General features: G+C 35.1%; 1 protein-coding gene across 10 annotated transcripts in view; it reads left to right on the top strand.

Moving 5' to 3' along the window:
* Window positions 1–17,660, top strand: part of KTN1 (kinectin 1) — a 134,387-nt gene that overhangs the window by 55,056 nt on the left and 61,671 nt on the right. For all 10 annotated transcript variants that reach the window (XR_011971745.1, XM_072629297.1, XM_072629292.1 and 7 more), the window contains 9 exons: window positions 147–234; window positions 5,582–5,748; window positions 6,138–6,206; window positions 8,456–8,493; window positions 9,308–9,398; window positions 10,140–10,208; window positions 12,158–12,195; window positions 12,348–12,429; window positions 13,093–13,161. Coding sequence is in view for 9 of the 10 variants with exons in the window: in XM_072629297.1 (XP_072485398.1) it covers window positions 147–234; window positions 5,582–5,748; window positions 6,138–6,206; window positions 8,456–8,493; window positions 9,308–9,398; window positions 10,140–10,208; window positions 12,158–12,195; window positions 12,348–12,429; window positions 13,093–13,161 (711 nt within the window). In the remaining variant the exon portion in view is untranslated. The remainder of the gene's footprint in view (window positions 1–146; window positions 235–5,581; window positions 5,749–6,137; window positions 6,207–8,455; window positions 8,494–9,307; window positions 9,399–10,139; window positions 10,209–12,157; window positions 12,196–12,347; window positions 12,430–13,092; window positions 13,162–17,660) is intronic.

A 17,660-nucleotide genomic window follows, 5' to 3' on the forward strand; every position in this document is an offset into this window, starting at 1 on the left:
GTTAATTTTTGTTCAAGCATAATTACCAGGCCTTGCAAATTTGTAGTTTTAGGAAGGAAAATGTAGGGAAAAAATGGTTTTGGCAACATAAGTTGAGGGATGATTTATGCTTTTCTGCTCTTTCTTCTCTCTTTTAAAACCTCAAGGTTCAACTACAAGAAGCTGAGAGAAGATGGGAAGAAGTCCAGAGCTATATCAGGAAAAGAGCATCAGAACATGAAGCAGCACAACAAGGTGGGCCAGAAGAACTACTCATGTAAAATTTTTAATGAATTCCTAACTCTACATTAAAAAATTTAAATGACTGAAGGAACAATTTCTAAGGGGTAATTATAATTTTCAATTTCAAGTAATTTCAAAAGTAATTTTAATTTTCAGGATGTCACTGGTTTTGTTTGGTTTGAGAATGAGCATGATTTTTAAAGAAAGGGAGTTAGTTTTGATGTGTTTTAAGAGTTTTATGTTTTTTTCTGGAAATTCTTCTCTGGCTTCCCTTATTAACAGCTATATTAGATGTAACATTACAGTACCTATGAGTGAGGTCAGAATAAACATTTTAACTAGGTAGCTTGTTTAGTTATGAACTCTCTTTTTGTTTGTTTTTATTTTTTGAAAACTGAGTTTCTATTATGAATAAGGATAATAAGATCCTTATATTTCAAATGAATATAGCCTTTTCTAACTATTGATAACTTTTTTCTTTTGTTTCCCTTTGCTTCTGATTCTATCTCTTTTTGACATAACAAGTAGATAGTATCTTTTCCTTTCATTTTCTTTATGATAGGTCTAGTGCTCTGGGGAAAAAGGATTATTCAGGGACCACAGGACAGAGAACTGAATTTTTGGTTCTTTTATACCTTTGGGTAGACTGGAAAGGGAAGACATTTTTAAGTATGCCAAAGATGTGTCTCAGTTTCCTTATACCTCCTGGAACCTTGTGTTTAGATTTAAATAATTTCAGCTAACGCTATTAAGCATGCTCTTTGTTCAAAGCTGTGATTGAAGAACTCACAGATCTTGCTTTTTTATACTTTAAAAGGTGTGACTTTTTAAAAAGTAATACAGTCATATGTGGAGCATGTGATAAATATATGCATCTTTTGCATCCTAAACATGAGTAATTTTCAAATTTTTGGAGCTGTATTGTGAAAGCCCTTCTTGGTATGGCCCTGGCCTGTCTTTTTAGACTTATTTCACATTACTCCTCCTGCATGTTCAAGCCAAATTGACCTACTTGCTATTCCTTGTACATAACATTCCATTTCCTGTGTCTGTGCTTTTGCATAGGCTATCCTTCATGCCTGAAATGCTTTCCCTTTTCATCCCTTATCTCTTGGTATGTTCGGCTTGGCATGCTTCCTCTTTCATGGTTCAACTCCAACATTAGGCTTTTGCATTTTGTTTTCTCCTGCCTTAGAAATGACTTGATGTGTGCTTTTCCTTTAGAAATGTGGCATGGTATGATGGCTGCTGGGGTCCCATCTACCTCTTCTGTGACCTGGAGGGGAAGGCAATAGTAGTTGGGGGAAGTTGGAAAGGTGTCATCCCAGGTTTATACCAGCCTCTCTTCCATGTTAACCATATTCATAACCCCAGAATCACCCTCTTCCTTCCACATATTTAATGAATTATTAGATATTGTGAGAGATTATGGAGGTACTGTTTATATCTGTCTCCTTCTCTGTACTCATATAGCCTCACAATTCAGGTTCTTGTCATTTTTTCTACAAGTATTTTTTTTTTCTTGGTTATACTTATGCCAAACACTGATTCTGAGTGTAGGTTTTGAGTGTGCAAAGCAAAAATGAAAGCTGTTCTCAGGGAGCAGAGAGACAATGCATACATGTAAGTTCATGAGAAATAAATAAGTACAGTCATTGCCAGTTGAGGGAGATTAGGAAGGGATTCATGTAGAAAGTATTGCTTGAGCTGAGCTTTGAAAGAAACTTGGAATTCTAAGAGGCTAGGTTGAGGAAGAAGGGGATCTGAGACATGGGGTATGTAATCTTTGCAAAGGTACAGAAACAGGACTTGGAATGTTGTTTTTGAGGAACGGTATGAAAGCTGGTTTGGCTGGTGTGGAAAATGTGTTTATATGTGCGAGATAATCTGTAATAAGGCTGTTTAGCCTTATTTGGCTATTATTTGGGGTCAAGTTGTGAAGTGCTTTAAAAGTTAGAGGAATCTAAATTAATGATTAGAGGAGTGTCATGGGCAGACCGATGCTTTAGGAATGTCACTTTGACCACTTTGTAGACTATTGTAATAGTCCATGCAAGAGGTGATGAGGTGTGGTACCCATGTGATTAGAGAGAAGGGGAGAGATGTCAGATATTGTGGAGATAGGAGTTTGAAGTTTTGTAACCCTGACTAGGTGTGTGGGTTGATCCATGTGAGACATTCTTCCTTTAATGTCTAATAGGGCAGTTGATCTGGAATTGAAGCTCAAAAGAGAGACTAGGAATGCGTGTGTGTGTGTGTGTGTGTGTGTGTGTGTGTATCTGTGTGCATAGTTATGTGTCTAGCAGTAATATTCATAAAGATGATATTAAAATCGATGGGGCCTGATGAGATGACCCAAAAAAATATGGAAAGAGATTAGTCTATTTCCTGGTATAGAGACTTGGGGTCCATCTGCAGATGGAGAGCAGAATATATACTCCTTTCATAAAAGACCCTTAGAAGGATCTTAAAAGATAAGAAGAAAACTAAAAAAAACCTTCCCAAAACTGAAATGAGAGTATTATGAAGGGAAAGAACTAGACTGTTATGCTGGCTTCTTAATTGGTCCTCCATTTCTAGTCTCTTTATTTTCCAGTCCATCCCGCTTATAATTGCCAACAGTTCCTCTTCCTATGCCATAGGTCTGAGTTTGTTATTCCTCAATTCAAGAGCCTTATTAGACTAGGATAAAATAAAATCATTCAGTCTGGAGTTTGAATCTCCACAGTCTGACTCAAACATACTTTTGTAGTTATTCTTTAAATTTTATTCCATCTCCCATTTTTATTCTTTTGCATTGGTTGTATTCTAAGCCTGAAGCATATTTTCTTCTAATGCCTGCCTTAGAATCATTAGCTTCTTTCATGGATTAACATAGGTGCTATTTAATAGTGTGAAACATTTCCTTATTCCCCAATGATTAGTGTTCTTTTGCTCCTCATGTTATTCATATTAATTTATCTGTGTATCTATTATATTTCTTCACCAGAATAAAAATTTCTTGAGTGCAGGCACCATTTGGTTTTAAATCTTTGTATTTGTAGCACTTAGCAGAATGCTTTTCACATAGTATGTTGGTAATAAATGTTGGATTGAATTGAAATTGCTTTTTGTGCTGAAAGTTAAAGGGTGATGGTGTCATTGTGATGATTCTTGGAGGTGAGTGCCCTTGAGATGGGTCTTAGAGGGAGAAAAGGAATTTAGATGAAAGTGGGTGCTTGCTGTTTACGGAAGGAAGTCTTGTCCAGTCATGGAGATGGTGAGAACAAAGGCTAGAAAAGATAAGAAAAAGAGTTGGAGAGTTGTGTGATTTGACTGGAAGTATAATGGTATGAGAGAATTATGGACAACTAGACTGGTGAAAGATTGTGGAGAACCTTTACTAGTAGGCTTAGGAATTCATAGTTTATGTTTGGTGGAGTAGAAATGTGGTAGGATAAAAGTAGGCCATAAGAAGGTCTCTTGCACATTGTAGATCAGTTGTGTCAAACTCAAATAGAAAGGAGGACCACTAGCCATACAGACCATTAGCCCTTTACAGAAGGATCTTTCCAGGTCACATGTTGACTTAGAAAACCATGTTAACGTTATCCATATTTGTAATGTCAATGTGATACCCAAAGCTATGATGTGCATGCGTATTTCCAGGGTAAAATTGCAAAATATAAATAATTCTTTTCCTCAAAGGCAAAACCAAAATATTTATTCAGATACCAGAAAGCCAGTTCCACCCTGGTAACAAAGAAGTTACTCTCACTTCCTTGTTCCACCCATTCGGCAAACTCTTCCCACCATGCCATGTGACATAGGCTCTATCACACCAGTCAGCTGAGCCTGAGCTCAAAGCTGATCCCATAGGCCTGTTAATGACAGGAAAGATCTTCCCATTATATTAACATTACAATATTTTACTATATTTTTATTATTTTGTCAGTTACTCCCCAATTACATTTTAATCTTATTTGTGCTAGTTTGTGGCTTGAGTGCTATGTGTTTAATTAAAACTGTCAATGACTGATTGGAGAGAGAGAATGAGTATGTAAATATAATTCTGGGTGATAAAAAATGAGAATGTAATCGACCAGCATTTTTAAAGAGCCTATTATGTACCAGCCACTAAGGGAGTGGAAGGGAGGGGAGGTACAAAGACATGTAGAGTTAGAATTTGTAGCTGCCACTTTTTCTTAGACATTGATTATTTCTGTTGTTGCTTGTAGCTTTTAATATTGGAAACTAGTCTGTAGGACATAAGGAGTTTAATTCAACAGCAAATTAAGGTAAAGCCTAGGAAGTTAAGGTTATATTTTTAAAGGAATGAGATTCAACAAATGAATTTTAGACATTTATTAAACATCTATTAAGTACAAGGAAGAAAAATGTGATGTAGTGGATGAACACATCAGGAAGACTTGGGTGCAAACCTTGACTTGTACTGGCTCTTTGACCATAGCCAAGTCATTTAATCTCTTGGTTAAACTCTCTAAGAGACAGCAAGTTACAAATGAGTTGATTTATGTTGATAGAAGAAGTTTCTATACTGGAAGGTTTGTCTGCACTGATGAAATCATAAGACTAGACCAAAATGTGCAAGACATTGAGCTAAACACTAAGTAGATAGATAAAATATTTATTCTTTAAATTACCACCACCTATAGCACTTTAAAAACATTTGAAATAAAAAATAAAAAGGGAAAAGGACCTACATATACAAAAATATTTAAAGCAACTTTTTTTTAGTGGCAAAAAATTGGAAATTGAGGGGATGCCCATCAGTTGGGGAGTGATTGAACAAACTATGGTATATGAATGTAGTGGAGTACTATTGTGCAATAAAAAATGATGAACAGGCAAATTCAGAAAAACCTAAAAATACATGAACTGAAGCAAAGTGAAATGAGAAGAAGCAGGAGAAAATTGTATACAGTAAAAGCTATATTGCATGATGATATACAGTGAATGACTTAGCTTTCTCAATAATATGGTGATCCAAGACAGTTACCAAGGACTCATGATAGAAAATACTATCCACATCCAGGGAAAGAATGGATGGACTGTTAATGCAAATCAAAGGATACTATTTTCACTTTCCTTATTTTTCTCATGTTTTTATCCTTTTGGACTGTTTCTTCTTTCACAGCTATTACTAATATGAAAATGGATTTTATATGATTACACATATATAAATCTATATCAAATTGCTTGCTGTTTTAGGAAGAGGGGAGGGAAGAGAAAGAGGGAGAAAAATTTGGAACTCAAAATTTTATAAAAATGAATGCTAAAAACTGTCTTTACACAGAATTGGAAAAATAAAATACTATTAAAAAATAGAAACATTTAAAACATTGGATATTTGTTTCAGATTTACAGAATAAGTATGTGGCCAAAGAGAATGAAGTCCAGGGCCTGCATAGTAAACTTACAGATGCCTTGGTATCAAAACAGCAGTTGGAAAAAAGATTAATGCAGCTAATGGAATCTGAACAAAAGCGGGTTAAAAAAGAAGATTCTCTACAAATGCAAGCACAGGTATCACGTTTGTTTTTCATTCTCTTTAGAGAAAGTAGTGCTTGGTGGTGTTAAATTACCTGTAACATAAGTCTTCATTCAGTCAAATGATTATCAAATAGGAGAATCCTTGTTGGTGGTATGCTTCAGTTTGGGACACTTCATAATGAAATGGAGGGCTTTTGCTCGTAGTGATGTATTTCACTCTACTAGTAACATTGCAGCTTTGTGCTTCTTTTATCATGTAGAGATTGTTCATCTCCTGACTTAAAAATAATCTTTTTTACTTTAAAAAGTTTTAAAGATTAATTACCTGTTATTACCCACTTAACTTGTGCTGTTTCTCAACATGAACATACACTTCTTTACCTCCATGTCCTTTTTTTTTTGTGTGTGTGTGTGTGTGAAAGGATCTTTTGGAGCAAAATGAGGCTTTGAAAGCTCAGATTCAGCAATTTCATACTGAGATGGCAGCCCAGGTAATAAGATTGTCTTCCTGTTTAATATTATTAAATTTTGAAGGCTATTAATAGCTAAACGTTCTCTTGTACATTTAGTTAAGGTGGTTAATGTAGATGTTTGGTTGTTCTACAAATAAAACCAATAGCTAGAGGGCATACATGTATATATTATCTTCTCTGATTTTTAGTAATTTTAGTATGTTGTGTTTAAAAAATAGGTAACTGCCAAAAATCATCTTATACTCTTTGTGCTTAGTGTTTCATTTCCTTGATTAAAGCTTGAGTTTTCTTTATCTGAACACAATCCATCACTCATCTCTCTCTGCCTTACTCCTCTTAAAATGTATTTTTCTTCACCATTACTTTCACTTCCTTTACCCCTCAGTCCTTTCTCAGGTCATCATTCCTGCTGTGACTTAACTTTTTTCACTTCCAGTTTTGACCTTATGACTTCCACCCTGTTTTTGCTCTTAAGTTCTTTTGCTGTTAAATCCTCTTAAATCCTTTCCTCCCTTGTCTTGTTGCTGCTTTCACTGTACCAAACTCTTTACTCTTTTTTATATCAACCAGCTGCCATCCACAGGGCACCCAAGCCCTGCAGTTGTGAGTGCTAGACGTGTCAAACTACCACCATCACATTGACCATCATCTCCAGTGACTTTGACTGAGACAAGTCAGGCCCCTGAGCCCCAGATCCTTGAGAATCACAGTGATGCTCAAACCAAAAGGCTTGCTTCCCACCCAGCCCTTGCAGCTACCACTTTGGGGGAGAATTCATTGTAGAGAAGGGGACTATCTTCTTCATCACCATTAACAACTTCTGGCCAACTGTCACCAGCAGGTAGACAGGCATAGGAGCTTTGGGAGGGGCTGCATGCCCAGACTACCAGACTAATTTCCAACCTAGGCCTCAGAGCCATATCTCCCTCAACCAACCAACTGCCATTCCCAGTGCAAGCATGCGAGCCAAGCTGAGGTAGCAAGTGCTGGGCAAGTCAGATCACTTCCAGAACCTTGATTACCATCTCTTCTGTGATTCTGACAGAGATAGTCCAGAAGCCCCTGGAGCTTCACATCCACAGCCCTCCATCATTCTGAGAAAAAATCCTTGTGCACAAGCTGCCTGGAAAACTGCTCTTACAGGGGCTACAGTCACATCTTTTGAAGTCTTAGAAAAGAAAGTTCTTGACACTAAGGTCTTTAGCACTGTCAGATCATTCAGAAACAGATACGATTTTATTGAAGGAAAGGGCATTAAATAAAAGGCATTACCATCTGTTTTTACCACTGTAGTGTAAGAACCATGGGACCTTTGATTGCATCCCTAGCAGATTATCCACTCAGTCATTCCCCTCTCTTATCTCTGCCTATTTCTCAGTCCTTTTGCCTCTGTTTTTCTTTCTTTCTCACTCACTCATTCTTTGTCTGTCTACGTGCTTCTTGTTTTCTCTTATCTGCTTGTTTCTTTCTTGATGTTAACAAACCTCTCTAGTCTTCCTCCCAAATGGTTTACTAGACCCTTTCACAGATAGACCCTTTCACAGATAAATCCTTCCCAAAAGTAGTCTATGCTTGTGTTTATACATCCTTTCCTCTCATTTCTTAGCCCTTTGCAATCTTGCTTTTGACTTCATCATTCAGCTGGGACTGCCTTCTCCAAAATAGGCAGTGACCTCTTAATTACCATCCCAGATGATCTTTAATCAGTCCTCATCCTTCTTGATTTTTTAATGTGATATGATCATTTTAAAAAGAAATATGAGAATGAATACATTTCTTTATTTGGCTTCTAAAAATAAATCATTTTAGTATTGTAATTGCTTGTAAAGGAAGAAAAGAAACCCGTGTCATACATGTTTGCTTGTTTTTTATTTGTATCCTAATCCTTTAGTTTTTAATTTAATAAATCTGCTGTATTGTAGTACTTTAATTGTGGCTATCACTTAAATCCTAAATGAGGGGTTCTTAAGCTTTTTGGTGTCAGGGATCCCTTTGGCAGTCTGGCGAAGGCTATGAACTCCTCTGAATGTTTTTAAATGTGTAAGATAAAATACATAGTATTACAATTATAACAAAATATAGCTATCAAAATATTAGAAACATGCCAAACAAGGGCAAATACCCCAGGTTAATAACTTCTGTACTAGTTTAAGATTCTTAATAGTTTTTTTTTTTTGCATATTTTGAAGATTCTGTTGTGCTGTGTTTATATTTCCTCTCAAATATATTTTTGTGTTGACTCTGGTTTGTTTTGTTTGGTTTTTTAGACCTCAGCTTCAGTCCTAGCAGAAGAATTGCATAAAGTGTAAGACTAACTTCATATATTTATTCTTTTTTTAAAAAATGATATTTACTTGGTCATCATTTAGTCACTACAGCAGGCATAGCATCATCTACAGTGTGATTTTTAGATGTGGAATAGCTCCTCCAGTTTTGTAGTAAAAAGTTTCTGCTTCATCTTATAGTATGTGACCTTGCTTTGTTCTATTATTTAGAAAACAAAAAATTCTTTCTTTAGCAATTAGTCATTAAAGATTGATTTAATTATGGATTAGGAATACCCTCATACTGTTTGAGTAAGAGTGATATGTTAAAATTTTTGTGGTGTTATCTTTTTTGAGATTGTTTTGTGAATGAAAGAAAAAAATATTTTATGACTTATAACTTGTTAAAAAAATTTTAAGTATGCATGTGTAGAAATGAACATAATAGTAGTAACAGTGCTTCATAATTTTGTCATTTCATTGGTAGAGTTAATCTATCCACCAGTGAAGGTTTAAACCCCTCCAAAACCACCACAAAATCTTAGCAGATGGTTTAGTGCATTCCAGTGGCCAAAAAACCCATATTGTTCTTGGTGGTTAGATTTTTTTGCTTCTGAGACTTCCTGATCCACATAGGCAGGTTATTAAATAACATTTGACCTATCATCCTACATTTGAAGCTTGTCAGTCCTATAGGCCTTATGTTCAACTGATATGGCCTTGGAAATAAGTGTTGTTTCTAAACTATAATGAGACATCAAAATAAAACTTAAGTATTGGAGTTGTTAAGATGATAGTATTTCCTGCTTGCAGGGCTCCACTTCTTTGTCACTCATGATGTATTTATTCTTAAAGGATTGCGGAAAAGGATAAACAGATAAAACAGACTGAAGACTCCTTAGCAAATGAACATGATCATTTAACAAGCAAAGAAGAGGAGCTTAAGGTATTGTAGGTTGTATATAACCTTAATGCTAAGACTGGGAAATGGGATTTCTTGAAGTATAGAAGTTCTACCATGTAGCTCATAGCTTTGCTGTTCTTGTTATGAGAACTCTTGAGAGAAAAGTAGTTCTGATAATGGAATCATTTGCATTAATGAAGAATGAAAAGTCCTTTCAACCCAGAACTCTAAAGTTTAAATGGTTTTTAAAAGACTTTAGTATTCATTTGTAATGAGTAGAAACTTCTTTTCTCTAGGAAAAAATTCCAAAAGTTTTTTTTTTTTTAATACATCAAAACAAAATGTTTCAGTGCAAGAGTAAATGAATTGAATTATGAATGAATTATAAGTAGTGAGTGAAATTGAAATGAATTATAAGTAGTGCTATAGAAAGTTTAAAATTAAGAGGAACAAGGGTTCATGTTTGAATTTTAAATTATGTCTTTTTAGCAGCACAGGTATTCTATACAATCCAAATCTTGAGTGTTTGATGATTTTCTAAAATAATAATAGCTGGTATTTTTAAGGTTTGCAAAGTGCTTTAAGTGTGCAATATCATGAGACTCACTACTTCTGTGAGATAAACATGCTATATTATTAATTTCATTTTATTTTTGAGAAAACTGAGAGCTAAAATGATTTGTCCAAGGTCACATAACTAGCACGTGTCTGAATTAGGTTTTTTAACTCACATGAACTCTGTCAAGTAGGCCACCTAACATGATTTTCCCCTCCTTATTCTAGGTTATCCAGAACATGAATTTCTTTTTAAAAGCTGAAGTGCAAAAATTACAAGCTCTGACAAATGAACAGGTAAAACTATACATTGGTAGGTAAGCTCCAAAAAGTAAGAAAATATTTCATAACTATTTTCATTCAGATTGCAATTACCTGATTTCTTTACATGGAGAAAAGAAGCGTAATGTTTAGTCATAGCTATTGGTTACTTATGCTAACCGTATTATACTGGAAAAGGAAAATTGTTTTCAGGTGATGATGACTTGGCATAAGTTGCTTCTTGGTAAATGCTTAAGTTGCTATTGAACTGATATGTTTTAAGATAGAAAATTGTTGATGTAATCTGTTTTTTAGAAATTGTAATTTTGGTTTATTTTTAATGGTTCATTTGGCCTATCAGGGTATTAAATTGTAAAGCGGATTCAGGTGGAAAAAATAGCACATTGTATACACTTTAAAAATATTATGTAGGTATTCAGACAAAAAAAATATAACAGTCGTTATAATTCTATGTAGAGATCAGCATGTACATTTTCTTTTGAAGTTTTTCTTTTTACTTTGATTAGTGCAGGAGTACTCCCAAGTTGATAGACAACATAATGCCTCCTTGTCCTCTACAAAAAAAAGAAGTGTTTCTTGTGTTTTCCTTAGAATTCCATAGACTGTCCAATATAAAGTAGACCTTTCTGTGGTTTTTTTTTTTTTAAGTATATTGGGGATACCAGTGTCCTCCTAAGATCTGTTCATTTCTAATCTCTTCTTCACTACCAAATGACCCACTTCCTTTTCCAGACACTTATGTCCCTGATCATATCTTGTCCCCCATTTCTTGCATTCAGATCTTTTTTGGGCAGCATGTCATGGTCTGCTTCAACCAGGCATATGCCTTCCCATTGCTCTTTTTGTTATTTGTAATTTTTATTATTCTTATGTCTTATGTTTTTGTGATTCACAGTTTATATAGCTTGCATATTGGTGTTGAAGATAATGGCTTTTTTGTAGCAGTGAGGTTTTTGGAATTTTGTAGCATTGTGAAAAAACATGAGCTCTTTCCTTAATTTTGTCAAGCTCATTATCCATCTGCAATGCTTGTCTAAGATGCTCATGATCTTGGACTCTTTTTATAGGTTGCCATTGCAATCCTTTCTCAGCATTACATATTTTTCATCCACTTAATTTTTTTCCTTTTTATTTTTCTCAGCAGAGACAGGATGAGGGAAGGACTGAGTTTCCCCATCTTGCCCTGACTGAAAGTATAGCAGTTACTGAGGAGCCAATTCTCACTGCTGATCTGTATGAAAGCTTTGATCATCTCCATTTTTGACCTGGGCCAGTTCCCTCTTTCTTAGGCAGCCTGAAGGCCTCTTCGTCCTGAAGGCTCACTATATTTTACTGGATTTGGTGAGGATACCATATTGATTTTAGCCATGTTGCAACTTAGAACTTCTGAACTCAAATGACCCACCAGTGTCAGCCTTCCTAGTAGCAGGGACTATCAGGCTCCACTTCATTTTTCCAGTGTAGATGGATGATCTGTCTTTCTTATAGTTGTGTATTTTGCTGAAGAAGCATTGTATTTCTCTGGGGACACCTATGCAAATAGTATAATGAATAGAAGAGAGCCTCACCATCAATAGGAATCCTTTTTTACAACCTTGACATTAATAAAGTGCTTTTCTGAAACATATCTCCCTGTTTTGCAACTTGCAGGATTTTGATACTTAGAAAATCATTGTGCAAAATTATTTCTAGTATATCTGTACAATGTCAAAGTCTGTTTGTGTATTACCTTGTCTGAAGAGTGCCTTCAGGAGTGCAGTTAGTTTTGTGGAGTCAAGTACATTCTTAAAATCAACAGTTCAATGGCATCTTAGATTTTTAGTTGTGTTTCTAGAAATGTGGTCCAGTATAGGCTATTAAGTGTGAAAGCTTGCTTTTTCCTTTTTCTTGGTTTTGGTTTTTGGGTTGAAAAATGAGTGATTTTTATGGTAAGATAATGATTTCATCTTTCTTTTGACATATAGGCTGCTGCTACACATGAACTAGAAAAGATGCAAAAAAGGTGATTAAAAAAATCAGTGTTGTAGTATAAAAGTTATAGGTCTCTATTACTTTAATAACTCCAGAAATCTTGCTTATATAAGTGCTAATTGCATTAGTTATGTAACCATTGTCATGTGGCATTTTAGTTAACCTCATTTATCTGTGTTATAGCATTCATATTAAGGATGATAAAATCAGATCACTTGAAGAACAGTTACAAAGTGAACTTACACATAAAATGGAAGAATTTCAGGTAAGGAAAAAGAGCTATTAAAAGACCTATTTTAAAGTCTTTTCATAACTATTTGAAGATATGTGGTACCATTACTTTAAGATTGAAATAATTTTAGAAGAGCTGTTTCTCTAAAAACAAGTAGATAAGACTTCTAAAATAGTACTTTTACTATAACTTGATCAGTTCAGGATATTGCCAGTTGTTTCAATTATATATAGTTGTTAAGAATATATAGATCTGCTTTGGACTTAAAATGACTTAAGTGGCAATTTAAAAAATAATTTGCAGTTTTACATTCAGTAGCTTAACAGTGACAGATATCAAGTTATATTTTGGCTAACCTTGTAATAAAAACCAAGCCAAAGAATCACGAGAAAGCAATTAATTTGTAGTATTCAAAGTATTCCAGATGGCAGGGTTCTTTACTTTCATACATAGAGTCATGTGTGTGCTTTCAGTAACATGTGGGAACTTCTTCCACTTACAGATTGCTGCCAGTTTATTATCTGTCATATAAGTCTTGGGCAGCTACTTTAAGACACATCTAGAGATTAAGTGACTTGTTCAATGTGACATGGGACATTAAGCAATATTTTGTGCCATTGGAATTCATGCTTGATTATATGCTTGTAAAATGATAATATTTTGAAAGATTGCTAATGAAAAACTAAATTCTTTCAGATTCTAAAGGATCAAAACAAAGCTTTACAGATAGAATTTCAAAAATTAGAGTCTATTATCGCTGAACAGGTAAGTATCTTAGATACAAAGTCAGTATCTCACAAGAATTAGTTCTTAGAAAAATTATAATATTTTCTACATTTTGTGAAATTATTTCAATTCTGTCTATAACTTATTTGATATTTGTTTACTTTTTTGGATTCAACATATGTGGGGATCCAGAAATTTTTCATTTTAGAGGGGAGTTATTCTTAATTGACATTTGTAAGCACCTTATCTAATGTTGTTAAGTTTACAAAGAGGTATATAAATGACTACATTTATTTGATTTCTGTTGCTTTCAGAATAAAGATTCTGAGTTTTAGCTTATGTAGTTGTGGCTAATTTTGCTTCCCGCTCAAAGGCTTTTTTTCTCCATTCTTTTTTCTTGTACCCTTATTGTTTATTTGACACCTAGTCAGAGCCTTGTTACATATAGCTGATAATGTATTTGGAGAATGACTTATGTGTTCTCTTCTAAACTTGGACTTAATCTTTTTATGCATGGGCAATCCACGATCTTCATCTCCACACTTATTTATTCTCCTGTGTTAAAAACTTTTGAATTTCTCTGAAGCAGGTGGTAATAGTGGAAGCTTATTAGAGTCCTCTATCCAGTAAATTTATGTAAATTAATAACTTGAAACATTTTATTTTGCTTTTGACATGTACCTGTCAGAAGCAGACATGAAAGGTGTAGAAGGTGAAAGAAGGCACTGATACGTATGTGAATGAAGAAATACTAAATAGCTCACATATGAATAAAATCATAATTAGCAGTGTTCATATACAGCAGTACACTAAAAACCTCTTTCCTCCTTAAATATTTTCTTTTTTTCAATTTTAAATTATACCTATATTTTGATTTTATACTGTCGTCTGTGCTTACAGAAGTAGTTTTTTCAAAAAAATTCTTTATTACAAAAAACTTACAATTATATAGCACTTTAAAATTTACAAAGCATATTAAAAACATCAAATTTCACAGTAATCCGTAGAAATAAGTATTACAGGTATTATTTTACCCATTTTTCAAATGAGGAAACCAAAGCTTAGAGAAGGTATAACTTAGCTCATGTTTTCACAGTTTTTAAGTGTTAAAAACATAAAGTGCTTATTCAAAAGATAAAATTCTATAGATGTCTATACCAGTGTAAGATCAGTATAGGATCAAATGGAAGGGATCTTTGAGACCATCTAGTCCAACCCCTTCATTTTACAGATGAAGAAACTCATGTTTGGTTTCTTGATATCTCATGGAGTCATTAGTTTCCGATTGCCCAAACCTAATTTTTAAGCAATTATTTTCTTCAGTGTGTTTTTGTACATCTTTTTCCATTTGGCCAATTTTGCTTTGTAAGGTGTTCTTTTCATTGGATTTTTGTGCCGCTTTTACCATTTGGCTTATTCTGTTCTTTTTTTTTTTTTTTTTAAGGTGTTATTTTCTTTAGTATTTTTTGTGTCTCCTTTACCAAACTACTGATTCTCTTTTCATGATTTTACTTGTATCCCTCTCATTTTTTTCCCTCTTCTTGTTTCGTTTAATTTTTAAAATATTTTTTGAGCTCTTCCAGGGATTCTTTTTGAGCCTGAGACCAATTCACATATTTTTTTGAAGCTTTGGATTGTAGCCATTTTGACTTTCTTGTCTTCATCAGGGTTTGTGTTTTGATCTTCCATCTCACAATAGTAACTTTCTGTGATTGTATTCTTTTTCTGTTGTTTGTTCATTTTTCTAGACTATTTCTTAACTTTTAACTTTATGTTAAAGTTGGACTCTACTCCTTGGATGGGGAAGAGGAATTTTTCTAAGCTTCAGGTTTTTCTCTGAAGCTGTTTTCAGAATTAATTTTGAGTCTCTGTACATTTTCAATTCTTACAAAGTGGTATGGTCTAAGGAAAGGTGTACTTACTACTTTCTGGGTCTTTACTCCAGTCTGTGAGTGACCATAAGCATTTTTTTCTACCCTGGAACCATGACCTTGGAACTGCAACCCACAACTGCTTATGGGGAATGCAGCAGAGTCCTGAACCTAGTGCCAGCCAGTAGTCTCCTATAGTCTTCTATTTGTCCAACCCCTTACTCTCTGTAGGCTAAGAGCTCTGGCAGCTACTGCTGCCCATTCAGTAGCCCCAAGGCCTACTGCTGGCTTGTTTGTGCTGGACTATGCTGTAGTCTTACTCCATTAAGGCAGACCTTTCCTGATGACCTTCTGAATTGTGTTGGACTGGAATATCGTTCCTCCTCTTCCTTTTGTTGGTTCTGCTGCTCCAGATTTATTTTGAGGTGTTATTATACCATTGATTGGAGGGGAATCTAGGAGAGCTTTGGTGAGTTCCTGCTTTTATTCTGCCATCTTGACTCTGCCACCCTATAATGCTTTCTAAAAGTGATTTCTTTCAGGAGGTGATCGGTGGGTTCTTTCAGTGTTTATCTTACCCTCTGGTTCTAGAGTATCAGGGCTGTTTTCCTTGATTATTTCATGAAAGATGATGTCTAGGCTCTTTTTTTGATCATGACTTTTATGTAGTCCCACAATTTTTAAATTCTCTCTCCTGGATCTGTTTTCCAGGTCAGTTGTTTTTCCAGTGAGATATTTTACATTGTCTTCTATTTTTTTATTCTTTTAGTTTTGTTTTGTAATTTCTTGGTTTCTCATAAAGTCATTAGCTTCCATCTGTTCCATTCTAATTTTTAAAGAACTCTTTTCTTCAGTGAGCTTTTGAATCTCCTTTTCCATTTGGCTACTTCTCCTTTTTAAGCATTCTTCTCCTTGTTGACTTTTCCTCTTTTGCCATTTGAGTTAGTCTATTTTTAAAGGTGTTATTTTCTTCAGCATTTTTTTGGGTCTCCTTTAGCAAGCTGTTGACTTGCTTTTTCTGATTTTTTGCATCACTCTCATTTCTCTTCCCAATTTTTCCTCCACTTCTCTTACTTGATTTTCAAAATCCTTTTTGAGCTCTTCCATGGCCTGAGACCATTGCATATTTATTGTGGAGGTTTTGAATGCAGAAACCTTGACTTTTAGATCTTCCTCTGATGATATGCTTTGTTCTTGCTCATCTGAAAGGATGGAAGAAAAGTAACCAAGAAAGTAACCTCCTCTAGTCTTATTTTTTTCCTTTTTTTGAGCATTTTCCCAGTCAGTTACTTGACTTTTGAGTCCTTTGTCAAGAGGAGGATACACTCTGGGCACCTGTAATTTCTCAGTTCCTCCAACATGGCACAATCAAGGGAAAGGAGTTTACTCTTCTCCTGGCCTGTGCTCTGGTCTGGGGGCTATAGCAAGCTTTTCTGCCCAGGATCTATGAGGAGAATTCCCTCTCCAGAGTCTCTACCAGCTCCACCAGGCCAGTGCTTCTCCTCACCCCAGGGCTACCACTCAGTTCAGATCAACTGCTCAGTTTCCCCACGGGCTTTAGGCTGAGGGCTCCAAAAATGGACCGTGCTGCTGCCTGGGGCCAGGGCTAGGGTAGGGGGATCCTGCTCCCTTTTCACCTAGGTGAAAGAAATTTCTCATAGACTTTTGAAGCTATCTCTGGCGTTTGTGGGTTGAGGAAATCTGAGAACCGCAGCTGCTGGTGGTGGTGCCCTGAAGCCTGCTTGGTGCTGTCCCTGGCGCACCATGCAGCCAAGGCTGGGCTGTACTCTGCTCTGAGCCTGGTGCGTTAGACTTTTCCTGTTAGCCTTCCAGCCTGCCTTGGGCTAGAAATCTCTTTCACTCTGTCGTTTTGTGACTTCTGCTGCTCTAGAATTTGTTTAGAGCCATTTTTTACAGGTATTTTATGGGCTGCAGGGGGAGAGCTCTTACAGGTCGTCCTTCTACTCCTCCATCTTGGCTCTGCCTTCCTAAAGGTGATTTCTTTAGATTATTTTAAAATTTTAAAATTTTCATTTGGGGAAAGGATCAGGTTTGTTTTGTTTGTTTTTTTGTTAGCTCATGGGACTAAATCCCTAGTAATTTAATGATAGCTTTTATTATGAAGGTTTTCTCTAGAAATCTATCTTTATAGCTTAAGTTCTTAGCAAAGTAGCTGGCACCATATAATTATGGTGTGTTTTGTGTTATTTTGTCTCCCAACTCTTGAACGTACTACCGTGCTTCGTATATTTTGTTATTTTTATGAAAGAGAAGAAATTGGTTAAATAAAGGAAAAGACCTGAAGTTAGTGAGTACTGATGTTAAGTATGTATTATAGTACTGATCTCATAGCTTCTTATTTGGTTTCAGGTTCAAAATAGAACTTCATTGTTGACCTTTTAAATCACTTTCTGTGCCTGGAATCCAATTACTCAATTTAGTGTCACAGTTGATGTTTTTCCCCTAATGTGTTCTGATTTGCCAAAACATTCATAATTGAAAAATCCTAATCATCTTCTTTGGTTTTTAATTACAAAATTACTTACCATCTTCAGTCTTCAGGATATGAATTCCCTTAATTTTTTCATTTTCGTATGTTATTTTAATGTTTGAATTCTTAAAGAATTTCATTTAGAACCAGAAAATTCTTATAGCCAGATTCCCAAA

This window comes from Notamacropus eugenii, chromosome 1 (assembly GCF_028372415.1).
Source record: "Notamacropus eugenii isolate mMacEug1 chromosome 1, mMacEug1.pri_v2, whole genome shotgun sequence".
NCBI classification, from domain to species: Eukaryota; Metazoa; Chordata; class Mammalia; order Diprotodontia; family Macropodidae; genus Notamacropus; species Notamacropus eugenii.